The sequence below is a fragment of the Harpegnathos saltator genome, unplaced genomic scaffold (genome assembly GCF_003227715.2).
Source record: "Harpegnathos saltator strain DR-91 unplaced genomic scaffold, Hsal_v8.6 scaffold708, whole genome shotgun sequence".
Lineage (NCBI taxonomy): Eukaryota > Metazoa > Arthropoda > Insecta > Hymenoptera > Formicidae > Harpegnathos > Harpegnathos saltator.
In genome coordinates, this window is record NW_020230547.1 from 1,379,914 (window position 1) to 1,395,396 (window position 15,483).

A 15,483-nucleotide genomic window follows, 5' to 3' on the forward strand; every position below is an offset into this window, starting at 1 on the left:
CGAAAGAATTTTTGAGGTTATAAACTAAATTACGAACAAAGATACCACTAAAGCACAAAATGGTGTATGTTTTAATATCAAAAGTAGTAAGAATTCACAAGAACAGTCTTTTTGAAACATTTGGTGGTACATATCGAATGTACCGATCGAATGACCTTGAAAGGATTAAAGCGAATCAGTTTCTGACTAGATCCGGAGGAAATCACGGTAGAATATCGCGGTAAAATTTGTAGCGCACAAATCTGGCTTTCCGCGTCAGCAGCGACGGAATTAACACTTTGACTGGCGGAGAAATGCTGCGCTTTGATATTTCTAAAACTGAATATTCAAAGGCTTTTAGGCTCGCTCTATTCACTGGTGGAATTTCAAAAGGCGGATTTAATATGGCCGACCTAAATTTGGAAAAATGTAAAAGTTTTTTTCACAGAAAATGTGAAACGTTGTATCTCGGGGGTGTTTTTCTCAATGGTGAATTTTGAAAGTGAAAATTTGAAACGTTGCGTCAAGCGAGTCCTCAAATCGATGCACCAAATCAACAAAAGAGCAAAGTATTATCCATATGTATTATGTATACAATTTGTCATTTTAAGTTGTATTGATTCGTTACTCGGGGATTTTCTTACTTGATGGATTTCAGATAAGTATATTGATACTTTTATTATTCAACTTTTTTCATAACAAATGTCGAGTTTTATTTTGACGAAAGAAAATTACGATTTTAGTTGCCGTGCTCTAACTTTGAAAAATTTCTACCGCGTGTTTGTAAATAGCGACGGCAAAAATTGCTATACGCGAAAGCTTAATCATATTGTTTAACTTTTGAAAATCCCCTTTTTGGCCAGCTTAAGCGCTTTTGCGAAATTTAGTTTGCCGGTCGAGGGATTAAAGATTCCCGTGCGCTGACACTGTCTATGTCTGCAGATTGCATTAATGATAGCAGCAGTCGCTGCTATTAACACCAACTAAAGCGGCCAAAACAGCTAGCTTCTCTTTTTTTATAAAAATTATTCGAATTTGTATAACGACAGCATTTTATGTCTTCGACGAACGTTGGATAAAGCTAAGAGAAATAAACATTTTTGTCCTCGTATTTTTTTCAAAATCCTGCCGCTTCGATCGCTCTGGTGACGAAAAACAAAAATACATCGCGTTGGTTTTAACATTAACTGATCCTTTCAACGAAATTCCGATTGCGGCGCTATATTTATCATGAAGACATCAGCCGAAGTGTTGGCCCTTTTCCGACGTCTGAAGATTCCGCAGATTTCATTGCTGCAGAAACTAAAGTCCTACTTAACGCTTCCAAACGGCACAAAACACCCAATTAGTCATCTGCAAGTTCTCAAGAGGATCCGTCGACAGAGTTGTAGGTAAAGTATTATGGAAATCAACATAAGTAAACATTGTAAAACACATCAATATATGTAGAATTAAAACAGATCGATATAAATCGAGGTTGAAAAGAGGATCAAAGTGTCTACCCGGGCAATCAGGCGTTTCAGCGAAGGATAGCCCGATAGCGGACGCTTTAGACAGTCCTTCGGAGAATCCCCAGACCACAAAGTTCTCCTGAGATAACAAGTTCGGGTAAAACTTTAGAGAGAGAGAGGGCCTTTTCCGAATTTTGATATTTATTTGCTACTCTCATGGTAAAAAATCTTCGTTGTGACTCCGACAGTGATAATCAGTCGGAAAAGCCGGAAAAAAATGTTACCCGCTTATTCTTTGAACAATGTTTTTGGTAAATATTCAGAAGTGCTATTATACCAAAAACTACGTTTTCTTGTTCTTGTAATTTACAAAACCGGCTGTAAAAAAACATGTACACAAAGTTTTACATATATATTAAGGGAGGGGGGAGGGGGGCGGGCTAAGATCTTTATAGGAAAAAACATGAAAATTTCATTCCATATATTTAAAATTTGAAATATCGATTTAATACTGATTAAATACCGTTCACAGTTGTTACTCGAATCTTTCGCCTTACTAAACAGATGAGTCTACGATATGCTGAAAATGGATACTAAAAAGATTAGCAAGACCTGTACGCAAGGTAGGACATATCATGAATTACAAGCAAAATAAAGCACAGCGTTATTCGCAATCATGCTCTGCTCTTTAATCAAAAGCACACATTTATATTATAAAGTCTAAATTACAGCGAATAATAGTTTATGTCTTTGGTTCATTAAAGTTCATTGAGTTTTTTATATTTTTACTCAGTAGTTTAAATTTGGTGTATTTTTCCTTCAGAGTTTTATCAGATCCGAAGGAACTTGAAAAAAATAGGTCGGTATACATATTTTTCGGGCTTCCCCCATTGGTTATTTATCACTGTCGTAGTCACAACGAAGATTTTTATCCAGCAAGTAGCAAAAAACCGAAAAGATCAAAATTCGGAAAAGGCCCCATTCTAAAGTCTCACCCAAGTTCGTTTTCCCAGTCAGGAAACGCGTGCTCCGCGAGCGTCCGATGGATAATAATATAATCAAGCCGACGGCGGAGTCACGCGAGGGTCATCGCGCTTGGGGGTGTCTCGTCCCCCGAGTGGCCGTCTCCAGCCCCGCCGCGGATGACCGTGTTCCGTATCGGCCGTTCGTGTTCCTCATCAAAACGGCGCCTTTCTACACGTCAGATAAACGCTCGTGCATTATCTGCTTTCGCGCAACCGGCCAGCCGGGGAAGGTCAAAGTTTTCAGCCGCGGCTTCGACAATGGAGCTTGCGCCGCGAGTGAGAGCGCTACACGCGTTTCCAGCAGCCGCTATTTTCGCGATGACGGAAAAAAGTGGCTGCGCACGGCAGAGAGACAGACAGAAAGAGAGAGAGAGAGAGAGAGAGAGAGAGAGAGAGAGAGGAGGGGGAGAGAGACAGATGGCATACGCTTCCTCGAAAGAGGATCCCGCCTCTCTCCTCTCTCTCTCTCTCTCTCACACTCTTCGCGCGTGTCTCTTTGTGTGATCCTGAGAGTAACGTAACGCAGCAACGCGGACGGCCGGGCGGGATGAAAGGCGGAATTCGGGTTTCGCGCGGCCCGTCATGAGCATCTCAAAGGAGGACCGCGCGGGTGAAAATAATCGCGTCGCAACGAGTATCGATTGTCCCGCATCTCCTGAGCGCGGGCCGTCAGGCTCAGGCTGAGAGAGCGAGAGAGAGAGAGAGAGAGAGAGAGGGAGAGCGAGAGAGACGGCGCTGTGCGGCGCATCTTTGCGATGGCCGCGCGCTCGACCGCAGCCGTTGATAATCGCGACGTTCACGGTCCTCCGAGCGAGGCGATTGTCGCATGGATCAAACAACGACAAACATAACCGGGCGCGCTACAAGCGTGTCCGCGGCGGGTATTCGTCATTGATTAGCGTGGCGGTCTCGCCCCTTCGCGGCCGTTCGCGTCGCATTTTCTCGTGCAAATCTACGCCCCGAATGGCGGCAAAAAGCCGAGACGACGGCTGGCGCGGTATCATTAGCGCGCTCTTTCTCCCAATCCTTTCTCTTTCTTTATCCACCCACCCTCACCTCCCCTCCTTCGTCCTCTCTATCGCTCCACAGGCTATCGTTTATTGTGCTTTTTTCCGCGTCTGTCTTCATCGTCGCTCCGTTTCCGGCGCGGTGTCCATGCGCTGCCGCGACGATAAGCGATAAACAGTCCGTCATCATCGATGGGCGGGCGACTTCGTCTCGTAATTGGTTCGCGGAACATGTCGCTCGCACGGAGGAGAGACTCTCTCACGTGTGCCGAGGTGCGAAGCGGAGCGGGTCGCGTATAGTCGTCCGGTCGCGCGAGGACTGGAAGAATCGGCTGTTCACGCATTGCCACGCTGGAAACAGACGTTCCCACCATATGCTCGGCACGAATCAATCCCCCGGTGACAAAGACGTATGCGGTGTCAAATGCACGCGAGTGCGGGACGTTCCTAATGCGCCGCTGCACCGTCTGACATTCTTTTTGCTCGCCATGCCGACGGGGAGGGAGACCCGAATTACAATACTAAGAATAAGGGATAAATTTCCTGGCTCTCTTTGTGGGAAGTCAAACATCGACGTGCTTCTCTCTCGTCCGACTTCATTACGAGTGCTGTGTGCGCACACGGAAAATATATTGTCTAGTGGGAATATACAGGGTGTCCCCGAATCTTCCGGCAAGGAAAAGTTGTGAAGATTAATTCGATGAAGTGACTGAGCAGAAAAGTCGAGTACCATTTTGCAAAAGTATTAATGACCGAGAGCGATCGCATTTGGAGGCTCTTTTAATCGACAACTTGGAAATTTGCGCGCTTATTTGCAGAATGGTAAAGGACCTTTCAGAATGACCTAACCTACAATTCTATGTATACGACCGTTGTGCCTAGCAGGTTCAACATTCAGCGGGTCCAAAGTTCAATATACTTGTGTCTATCGCTAGACACAATAGCCGTCATATAATTGTAAATTAGGTTATTCTGAAGGGAAAAAATCCTTTACCATTTTGCAAGTAAGTGCGGAAATTTTCAAGTTATCAATTAAAAGAGCCTCCAGATGCGGTGATTTTTAATCAGTAATAATTTAATAACCATTACAATTCCTGCAAAATAACTTTTCTTCTCAATTTAATCTTCACAATTTTTCGTTTCCAAAAGATCTCGGACATCCGCTATAAATATACGTATAGATATAGCGGAAATATATATCGAATAGTGGAAATTGCAACAAAAATCTCTCGCGTAATCGCGTCGACCATACGCGACCGAAAGCACCTTAGATGTTTGTTTGGAAAATATTACGCACGAATTTTACGAAAAGGTTCATCACACAATACTGTAATTGCTCGAAAACTCTGCTGCCTTTGTTATTTACTATTTTTGCGCAATAATCCAAACTGCAATATCGATATAGAACCGAGCTTCACGAAAGGTGTCGCAAGAAAGATTTTAAGCGATTAAAATAAAAGTAATTTTAGCATAATTTTTACTGCGATATTATCAATAATATATAAGACACCGATAAAGACTCGAATATTAACGATCAGGATTAATACAATAAATGAGAGAAGGGCCTGCAAGAGAGACAATTGCGCTTGCAATTTGGAGAGAGATGTAACGAAGTATGATTAACACATGTACAAACGTTTCGATTCCCCCCTCGCCCCTCTCCCCGCCCACCCAAGAGGGTGAGGATGCAATGTGCTGTCGAAACGTTTGCACATGTGTTAATTAATTATATAGGTCATTATAACACGAGAAGTTACAGCTTCCTCTATGTTGCGATTCGGCTCTCTGCTATATTTATCTCTTTTACTTCATTTTCTTTTCGCTTGTTGAGACTCGGATTACTCTATGGGAACATCGTGTTACCGACGCGCGATTTATGCGGCAGAGCAAGGGGGGGGAGATTCGGATTCGACTCCCACGCAGTATTTTCCGCAGCGATATGTAAAATAAAAAATAAAAAAAAGTCAACATCACACATACTCATTTGGGACGAGCAGGAAACATGCGAATACGTTAACGGAGTGTAAAGTCGATTCAGACGGCTAAATGGCGGCTAATTGCACCGCGAGAAAATCGGCAGGATATAACGACTCGATCCTCGCGCGCGGCTCTCGTGGAAGCCCAAACGAATCGATTGATTGAATTCCCAGCGACATTTATAGCGAATGAGCTGACGAAGAGCCGAAAGCGGACGTCTTCGTTGGTGTCGCCGATGAGACGCCAATCAGAGATCGTCGAAGCAGCGACCGAAGAGGACCGCGCGTGTCTGCAGGACACTCAGAAGGACCTGAGCCCGTCAGCTGGGGATGCCGATTTTTTTTTTCAAACAGATCGATTTAAAGATCGATTCGAATCACGGGGGAAAAAGTCGATCTTTAGAAAATCGGTTTATAAAGAATCGATTTCAGAAAATCGATTTGAATCGGTATGCATGCAGAGTGGAACCACTCATTGAAGTATATTATCTGTCAAATTTCTACACTCTAAAGTAGACCGCGTGTAATTCATATAGCTTAATATGAATTAAAGAAATTAAATTTTAATATTAATTAAAGAAATTAAATTTTAATATGAATTAAAGAAATTAAACATATAATATTCTTTTGGTTGTGTTCTGTGTGTGTGTGTGGCCAGAACAAAATAGAAAAGGATCTTTAAATCTTTGTGCTAAGGATTTAATTAGTTTGATTAAACGTCAATCAAGGGCTTTTAAACGTTATTAAATAAGAAATCACGTTTACTATCATACGTATACAATGTATACTATTATATGGAGTGGCAATGACTGGTTCGCACGTTCCGTTCCGCTGAAAATTTTCGCCCATGGAACATCGGCCTAAAGGCAACGTAATGTACATCGTGCAGCCATTAAGTGAGTTCAAATATTACAACTAAGAAGAATAAAAAAGAGCTGTATCACTAGTAGAAAGTGAAACAATCGTGTTGGCGATTTTCAGAAATTACAGATCGACCCTTGAACCGATTCAGTTCCAGAAAATCGATTTCAAATCGATCTTTCAGGCCCCTTTTAGGATTAATCGATCTTCGATTAAATCGATTTAAAATCAGCATCCCTACCGTCAGCGCTTAGGCGCGCAGTTACGCACACAATGAGCTTACACAATCCGACCTGCGAGAGCAGGGTAAACGACCATCGCGCGTCGCTCTTCAAGAATGCGCACACATCGAGCGACTCTCTCTCTCTCTCTCTCTCTCTCTCTCTCTCTCTCTCCGCCACGCGTGTGTTCTCTTTCTTCCGCCGGCTCGTCGCGTAGATCGCGTCACGCGAGCCGAGACGAACTCTTCGGATCCACGTCCACGGCTCGAACGAAACCTCTAATCCGTGCGAGTCGAGCTGAAATTTCATGGTCGGGGTCCTGGCCGGCAGCCATTAACGATGTTTTCCGCCCCGGCCCCTCGCCCTCCTCCCCCCCCCCCGCCCCGGTGAGTGTGCGGAGCACATGTGTGGTAACGCGGCCGCGTCTTTAGCCGCGCGGCGAGGATAGACGAGGGACCCTTAATCATCGTCCCATCCCTCCGTCAAGATGAATCGTGCATTTGTATACCCGCACCCCTTTCGCTCCTCCCGCAGCCTCGCCGTCGCGTTTCTCCACTCGCTCTAGCTATTTATCTCTGTCGTTGTTCTCTTCCTTCTCTCTCGCTCGCTCGCTCCTTCCCCCCTCCTTCCCCCCTGGGCCCCACCCCCGTGGCCGGCGTTCTTTGTCTATACTCGAGCGAAGAACAGTTAGGTCACCCTGCTGTCTTGATGTCGAAAGGGGTTGCGCGGCACATAATATGCTTACGACACACACTCTCTTCAGCTATCCTCTGCCTCTCCCTCCTCCCCCTCCATCCCCTTCGTGGCACAATCACGGCGGACGCACCCTTCCTTCCGCTGTTTAATCCGGCGCTCGAATCTCACAGTCACGGAACTCGGAATCCGCGCGAAAGCCGAGTTGGTTTCCCCGTCGAGTTTCCCCCTGAAGACCGAAGGGGGCTGCAAACGCGCGGCTCGTCGCGCGTCATCTCGAGCCCGAAACGTGTCCGGGACTGGTTAGTTAGCGTGATTTTTGGCGAGTCGTAATTCGCCCGATTGATCCGTCGCGCCCGCCGCTGTGCCGCCGCTCGCTCTCTCCTCGCTCTCCTCCTCGCTCTCCTCCTCGTTTCCGCTCTCGGACCCCGTGAACGCAGATGTTCGACGACGACATCCACGTTTGCGGAGCGTAAAAAGCGGGAGATCGAAACGGTGCACGTGATGCCTCTCGTATTACCGATGGCGCGGTCAAGTTCCGAGAGCGGCTCTCTCTCTCTCTCTCTCTTTTTTTTTTTTCTCTCTCTCTCTCTCTCTCTCTCGTACGATTCTCTCTCGCGCGATGATCGATGAGCATGTCGTCTATTTATGCGCGCGGAAATGGACGTCGATTCGATCGATTCGCCGTCAAGACTCGTGCCCTGATTAGGTGAATGTCCTGCTTGGTGCGCGAGTAATCGCGAGAGAATAAATCGGCAAATTTACACGCAGCCGAGACTTATCTTTCGTCGTGAAGGAGGTTTTAAATTAATCGTGATACTTTCTCAGAGATGGGACACCGTTTCTTTCTGAAGGAATTAAGGAACAAGTGCGCATAGGTCTAAAAACCAAGCAACAGGAATTATTTACATTAACCATCTTCACTTTTTCCAAGACACCGGCCAGCAGCTTTTGCGAATTGTCGTCGACAATTGCAACATTCGCTTGCGATTAAATAATGTCGCAGCATTGATGTTTAATTTTGCTCAAAGCTTGTTATAAACGATAACACATAGAATTTCGAGTAAGAACGAATCTTTATCAATTCGAAAATTGATCCTCTGTTGCAAACGACAGGTATTTAAATTCGTCCCTTACACACGCGTTTCTCTCAGCCGACTATATGATTTATTTTGACGCGCGACTTTCACACGGTGGCTGAAGGATACGCTCGGAAGAACAAAGACCACCTCCGAGTGAAGCTCGTACATACAAATAAAAAGCCGACGATCGAGAAGCAGAGGAAGAGAGACGGAGAGAGTGGAGAACGGTTCGGGCGAAAATGCAAAGTGCCAGCGACGATAATTTGCAACTCGACGATATGCGTTCGCCTCTCGAACATCGCGTCCCCGCAAATTTTCTCTCTCATGTTTCTCCGAAATTTGAAATATCGCCCGCCGCTCTGTCTTCCACTTTATGTATTTCGCATTGCGAAGATGCAACGGTGAGTGTTGTCGGCTCGAATCGCGTTGGAGCGAGAAGGAGCGGCGAAGGGTAAATCGCGAGAGATCTCGTTGCTGATCTGTTTCTTAAATGAAGTCCTAAATGTTAACTCGCCCGCTGTTAACCCTTTAACGCCCGACTTTTTTATAAGTGTTTTAGGAATAAAATTTGAGTTTCTTCGAACTGAGACTATAAGTAGCGATAACCAAAAAAAAATATCAGAATTTTATATTGATCTCTTTTACCGTTCGTTTCTTGTTTATTGGTAAATATGACTTGGATTCTAAAAGCATGTACGAAGTGAGCAACCTATACAGAGAAAAATGAAGGGTAATCTATACGACATAACTCTGTGATAGTCAGCTTGATATTTTTCAGCTGAAACTTCACTATGTTTGTGAGTGAAGTTTATCGTTCAGAGCGTCAAGCTTACTATTTCAGAAGAATATCTTATAGATCACCATTTAGATAGTCAATCGTCCCTTCATTTTTCGCCGCATAAAAAGCGCTGTAGGTCACCAGGTTTCACGAAAATAGGTCGATTTCTTGATTTTCATGTCCATCATGTTGGATTCGCCATTTTGAATTTCTGTATTCTTTTAATTTCACATTTTGCATCCGAGGAAGCTTCCAAATGTATAAAATTATAACAGATACCAATCTATTCATTTGCATAGTGCACTTCTAGATGTCAGTAACAATGTCAGTAACAGTTACCATTAAAACTGAGCTAAAAACAAACTAAACCGAATCTACATACAATCTGTATACCATTATTTAGAAGAAGAATTCACCTTTACAGTGGTGCAAAGAAAACGAAAATATCTCCTTTTTTAACTAGGTTATGGATTTTTAAATGCGTTTCTGGCAACTATAATTAGCAGTAAGTGTTAAAGGGTTAAGGGGGGGGAATTATATGCGGAACAGGCCGTTTTCAAGGCTGTTCTTCTTTTTAAAGAATTCTTTTAACAGAAACGGTAGGATCAATGGACTTGAAATTTTCAGTGTATTCATTAATGTTCAAAGTATAAAATAAATTTGTTACCATCTATATGGAAAGCAAATTTTAAATGCGTTTATCTGGACACGCTGTTTTCTTCAGCTATATCGACACGATTACGCAAAAACTACTGAATAACTTGAAATTTTCACACAATATACAATAGACGTGTAGTTTTCGTCCTTACCTCGAACACAGTTATATTTTACTTTATTCATTTTTTAAAAATATGATTACAAGTTGAAAAAAGTTTCATTTTCGATATTTTTTTCTTGTACAGTCATTATTTTTCTAAACTTGGCTTCGCTGCTTTCAATTTGGTACGGGCTGTAATGGCAACCATAATATTTGAAAAATCTTTCTCATTTTTTGGTCTCAGAGTAGCGAGAAGCCCGGAATTATGTCGACAGCAAACACAGAGCTCGCAAAGCGGATGACTGCATTTTTATCTACAATTACAAGTTGATTCGGTTCTGGTGATTCAATAAAATTTATTTTATATTCTGAATATTAACGAATACATTGCGAACATTCCAAGTTCATTGATCTCACCGTTTCTGTCAAAACAATTATCAAAATAGCCTTGAAAACGGCCTTCCGCGTGTAATTCCTCCCTTAATACTGATAATAATCGAAATTAAGAGCCGGCATTTTCTCTTCCGACTGATAGACGCAAAAGCGCTTCCGTCGCGTGTCGCGCGTCGCGTCGCGATCATATCGCGCTCGCGACCGGACATACCGACTCGTAACTTTTATACAGCCGCTTCGAGGGAAATTGTGGTGAATTACGAGCGTTCGCGCATCGCGCGTGTATGCGTCACTCGCCATCGTAGAAAGAAATTCGCAGACGGCGTCCTCGAGACAGCGACGTTCCCGATGAGTCGCGAGATTACCTCCGACGATTTTCGACTCAAGTCAACGCGAGTCCTCTCGCTAAAACTTCCCCGAAAAATCTACAGGACGACGCGTTTCGCACGCGGAGGAGATTAACAGACATCGTCGCCGCTGGAAATGCATCGCGCGCGCTAATCGCACCGGCGGCTCAACTCGCACGCAACAAACGGGAGAATCGCGAGAGAGAGAGAGAGAGAGAGAGAGAGAGAGAGAGAGAGAGGCGGTCGATCGTCTCGATCGCGGCGGAATGGGGTTGCGAAATGTGCAAAACGCCCAGCGGCGTGACATCCGGTCGCGCTGCATTTTTCACGCGGCTGGAAATGGCGGAGCGAGAGAGAGAACGTTGAAGGCTGATTTTTCATCAGTCTCGCACGCAGTCATTACTCCGATAGGCTATCGCGGCTCTATTACAAAACCCAGTCTCGACAGAGTGGCTTTACAGTCGGAAGGACTGGATGACTGGCAAGCGACGAGGGGCCCTGAACCCCGTGTATAAGGTATGTACTGGTCCAGAGAGCGCCCTTGCCTTCTCTCTCCGTCAGTTTTTTCATCGTCTGCTCTCGGGCTGCCGCTTTTAAAGCGATCGTCACGGGCACCGCGCTTTTACGCGGTTCTTTCTCGGCAGGTGCGCGCGCGCGCGCGCGCCTTCCACCCGTGTCTCTCTCTCTCTCTCTCTCTCTCTCTCTTCCTCCTCGCGCGTTGCGTGCATTGTCTCGCGAATAACGATCTATTCCGCTGTGGCGATTCCGTAAAATTATCGAAATACGCGCTCGGCTATTATCGCGACGCAGGCGGGTGGCGGGGGAGGGGAGGAAAGGGGTCGCTCGCTCGCTCGTAGGATTTACGAGCGCGAGGGGGACGACGGCGACGGGGCACGGCGGGAGAGGAGGCTCCCAAGGCTACGCTGCAATTTTCTTCCTTGACGGAACGAGATCTCGGCGAGAACGCTGCTCGCGCGCCGGAGTCGCGGATTCGCGGAAGAAAGAAGAAGAGTGTGACGAAGGCAATCGGGCTCGCCGGAGCGTCGAATTGAAATCCAGGGTTCGCGGATGCACGCCAGGTGCGTCTTCATCGAAGGTCCGCGCGCTCGTGGAAAAATTGCAGCGCGTTGCTCTCGAGCCGCTCGCCGACGACGACGACGACGACGACGACTTTCAATCGCCGTCGTCAGCGCAGGACTTTGCCCGACCGCGCGAAACAGTTGTCTCTCGCTCCTCTTCTCCTTTTTTCCCCTTTCGTCCCTTTCTCTCTTTCCCCGCCAGTTTTTTCATCGCCAGACGTTGTGTGTCACTTGCTGGCGGAGTGATTCGTGCTCGGCGTAGCATAGCGGAGACCTTGCATCTCGGACAATAAACCGTCACGTCGGCGCGATCTCTCTCTCTCTCTGTCTCTGTCGCGCTTTTTTCGACAATACCTTGATACGATTTCGAGCGGAAACCGGCCGACTTTCTCCGCCAATGCCATTCGTCATAAGCGCGGCGGCTTTCTCGCCACTTCAAGGTGCAAGGCGTTCTCTCTCTCGCACGCCTGTTTTTTATCTCTCTCTCTCTCTCTCTCTCTCTCTCTCTCCTTTTCTTCCTTTCTGTTTCGCCAAATCGCGGGCTTGAATGAGCCCGAACTCGAAGGTGCGAGAGAGAGAGAGAGAGAGAGAGATAGAGAAAGAGAGAGAGAGAGAGAGAGAGGTTTAAAGGTTCCTCGGGAACTCGCTCGAGGGAACTTGAGGCGAATGAGTTGCACACCTTCGCTGCGGCCGCCACGACACGCTCCTGACATTCATTCATCGTATCGATATATTATTAATGTTTTTGCGCGAGATCGCACTCATGTAACGCTCTTTCGCCAGTTCGCCTTGCCACGCGCGGTCATGCTAAACGCATTCGATCTCATCTGAGATGCGTAACCTCGCGTGTAACCTTACCACTTGCGTCAACGTTTATATACTCCGGCGACTTTGTCTCGTGTTTTACGCGACGCGTTGTACAGCTTGTTTCACGAAAGGCCCGCGCGCGATACTCCAGAGTCGCGAGTCATCGCTCGTAACACCTCGCGCAGTCTCGCAGACTTTGAAATTTGCCTCAACCAGCCTGCCCAGTTTCACCCCTCGCCCGGTTCTACCCTTCTTTACCCCCAAGGCGAAGTTGAGGCGACGGCACGTAGAGTAACGTAAACGCCGAACGAATCGACCAATTATATAGTCAAGCCGTTTGCGCGTCTCACGTTTCTCCGTACGCCATCGGTTTTATTAGCGGAGCGCGAGTGCGCGCAAACGAAGGAGAGAAAAACCGAAGAGCCCGCCGCGGCCGAGAGAGCAGATTCGCATTAAGATTCGAATCAATCACAGAGATCAAAACGTCAAGGCGATCGGCGCTCGCGCGACCGGTCGCGCGCATGCGCGCGGCCGACCGGCCCGTCGCGCCGCTCGCCTGTCAAAACAGCGCGCAGAGAGCGTATGCTTTTTTTTTCTTCTATGTACTCACCTGACGAAGAGCTGCTCCTGATTGTTCACCCGCCAGGACACCACGGTGGCTCCTGCAAAATGGAAAATCGTCATGAGAATTTTCGTCGTCTGCGTCGAGCGGCCTCGAGCCGTCGACCGGCCCGGCGCGGCAGCGGACGGAAACAGCGACGTTCTCGCGCGACGGGATATACCGGGTGGCCGATGCACATCGCGCGTTTCACTAAACTACTCTACGCGTGGCGCGAAACGAGGCGAAACACGTGAAGGCCGTCGTGGACGCGAGATTTCGCGCGGCGGAAAACGAGCGCGAGCGCGAGCGTTCTCGCGGCCTCAGCGGAGCGACGAGAGTAAGAGAGAAAGAGAGAACGAGAGAGAGAGAGAGAGAGAGAGAGAGAGAGATACATAAAGAGAGGGAGAGAGAGGAAAGACACACGCACGAAAATCTAGCGAGCGCTTCGGCAGCCGCGGCCTCGACGTCGCGCACGCGGCAGCGCCGAGGTCGTCGCGTCGTCGTCTGGACGTTGACGCAGCGTCGACGGGGCGCGAACTCGCGGACACGCTCCTGAGACGTCGCCGCGATTTCCTCGATAGATCGAGCGAGATTCTTATTCCGCGACGCGGAGCTTCGCGGAGAGACGCGCGCACACGCACACTAGCGCGTAGTTCACACGCATGTTCCACACTCACACATACACGCACACATACACGCACGCACGCACGCACGCACGCACGCACGCACGCACGCACGCACACGCACACACCGTGCAAATTGATGGTGCAGGTGGTGTTGTTGCCCCTGTCGAGCACGACAACGCTGGTAGCCGCTGCCATGTTTGAATCGTGAATGCGGCCGCCGGCCGGCCGACCGACGCATCCAACCTTTGTTCAACGCCCTCGACCTCGTCCCCACCCGCGCGCTCGCCACTTAACCGTCACCCTACCACCGGCGCTCGACGCAAGGACCGGCGTATCGCAGCGCGCGACACTCGAGCGCGGCCAACCGCGGCGGTCGCGCGTTCGAGCGGTCGAATCGATGCGCGCCAGTGCCGGCAATCCCGAAGCGGCGCGGCAACTTCAGGCCGTACCGACGGCCAACCAAGCGGAGCCCACTCGACTCTCAATGACGCGCGTGTGTTACTGCCGAATGGCAAGCGCGCCAATTATCGTTGCGCTCAGGTTTTCCGTTTCGGGTTATGGGGTGTGGGAAAAGTAAACGGGAGCGGAGGGGCTCGTCGCGCGTTCGAGAATCGTCGGCACGAGGTGCGTGTGGGGAAGGTGAGCGCGAGAGGGAAATGGACCAATCACTATGGATCGTTCCGTCGTTTTGTCTTCGGTCGATCGACGGTGATTCGCCGATTCGGCAATTGCCGCTCGAGCAGTCTTACTTTATTCGAGACCTCCCGATCGATTGTCTCGTTGCCTAAAGAGTGACTTTCACTTTCCGTATCTAAAGGTCTTTTAACGGTTTCAGTGGTCGAGGAAATTAGTCTAGATGTGTTTTTGAAGCTAGTAATTTAGAGAGAAGGGCAGAGGAAGAGAGGGGGCAGACTAAGGGACAAAGACAGAGAGACGGACTTTCACTTTGGTTAAGTTAACCGACGGCTAACCGACGGAAATTTCGAAATGTACTGGCGTTTAAATTTAGCTTAATGAAAGGAAGAATTAATAAAATCAAGTGAAATTAATTTAAAAAATTTTAATGGAATCAGTTCAGACTGGCAAAATTACCAACTGAGGAAATTACTGTTGGAGGAGAAATTGAGTTCAATTGGTAACTTTGCTACTTGACCGCCGATTAGGTTAAGTGGAGCTTGGTGAAAGTCAGCCTTACTCAACAATTTAGCTGTTACATCCAACACGTGTCGTTATTATACTTACGTTGCTCTCTCTTTCTCTCTGCCTTTCTCTCTCTCTCTCTCTCTCTCTCTCTCTGAGTGAGAAATTGTGATATCGAAGTAATGTTACTGTCAGTTGGTCAGTTTATGGAGATTCAGCCGGCGGTGCTCCGCGTCTCGCAACAAATTCTCCTTGTCTTACAGGATGTGGCGACTAGCGACCTCTTTCAGCTTCCATCGATACTGCCGTAGTGCAACTGATGCGAATTGATAAGACAACGTGCTAAATACGCACTGAGCATTCTTGAACGAACGTTCTTCGAAAGCAGCCAACGACTGACCTCCGACTCCAAATGTAAACGTAGGTAGCGCAGATTGCAATTCTTCGACCCGCGAATTGAGTGTGCGATACGTGCGATTTCCTTGCACCGTCTACTCCCTGTGGCACAGCGAATTATTCCTATCGATTCGAACCTGTTCTTTCCCGAATACGAGCGTATTCGGCAGATAGCGCCCTCTATTTACCAGCTGGGCTCACGCTCGTCTCCGTGGCCAATATTCGCGAGTGCCCCGGAACTTTCACGTGCGACAAAAATCCCAA

General features: G+C 47.5%; 1 protein-coding gene across 3 annotated transcripts in view; it reads right to left on the reverse strand.

Annotated features, from left to right (window-relative positions):
- The window catches only part of LOC105189125 (glucose-6-phosphate 1-epimerase), a 48,402-nt gene extending 34,370 nt beyond the window's left edge, over window positions 1-14,032 (reverse strand). Inside the window, exons 1-2 of one of the 3 annotated variants that reach the window (XM_011151030.3) lie at window positions 13,809-14,029; window positions 13,067-13,118 (exon numbers count right to left, since the gene is read on the reverse strand). In XM_011151030.3, the coding sequence (XP_011149332.1) occupies window positions 13,067-13,118; window positions 13,809-13,878 (122 nt within the window). In that variant the 5' untranslated portion in view covers window positions 13,879-14,029. Of the gene's footprint in view, window positions 1-13,066; window positions 13,119-13,808 lie in introns of all 3 variants that reach the window. The other 2 variants (XM_011151031.3, XM_011151029.3) reach the window with 2 other exon arrangements.
- Between the last annotated feature and the right edge of the window lie 1,451 nt (window positions 14,033-15,483).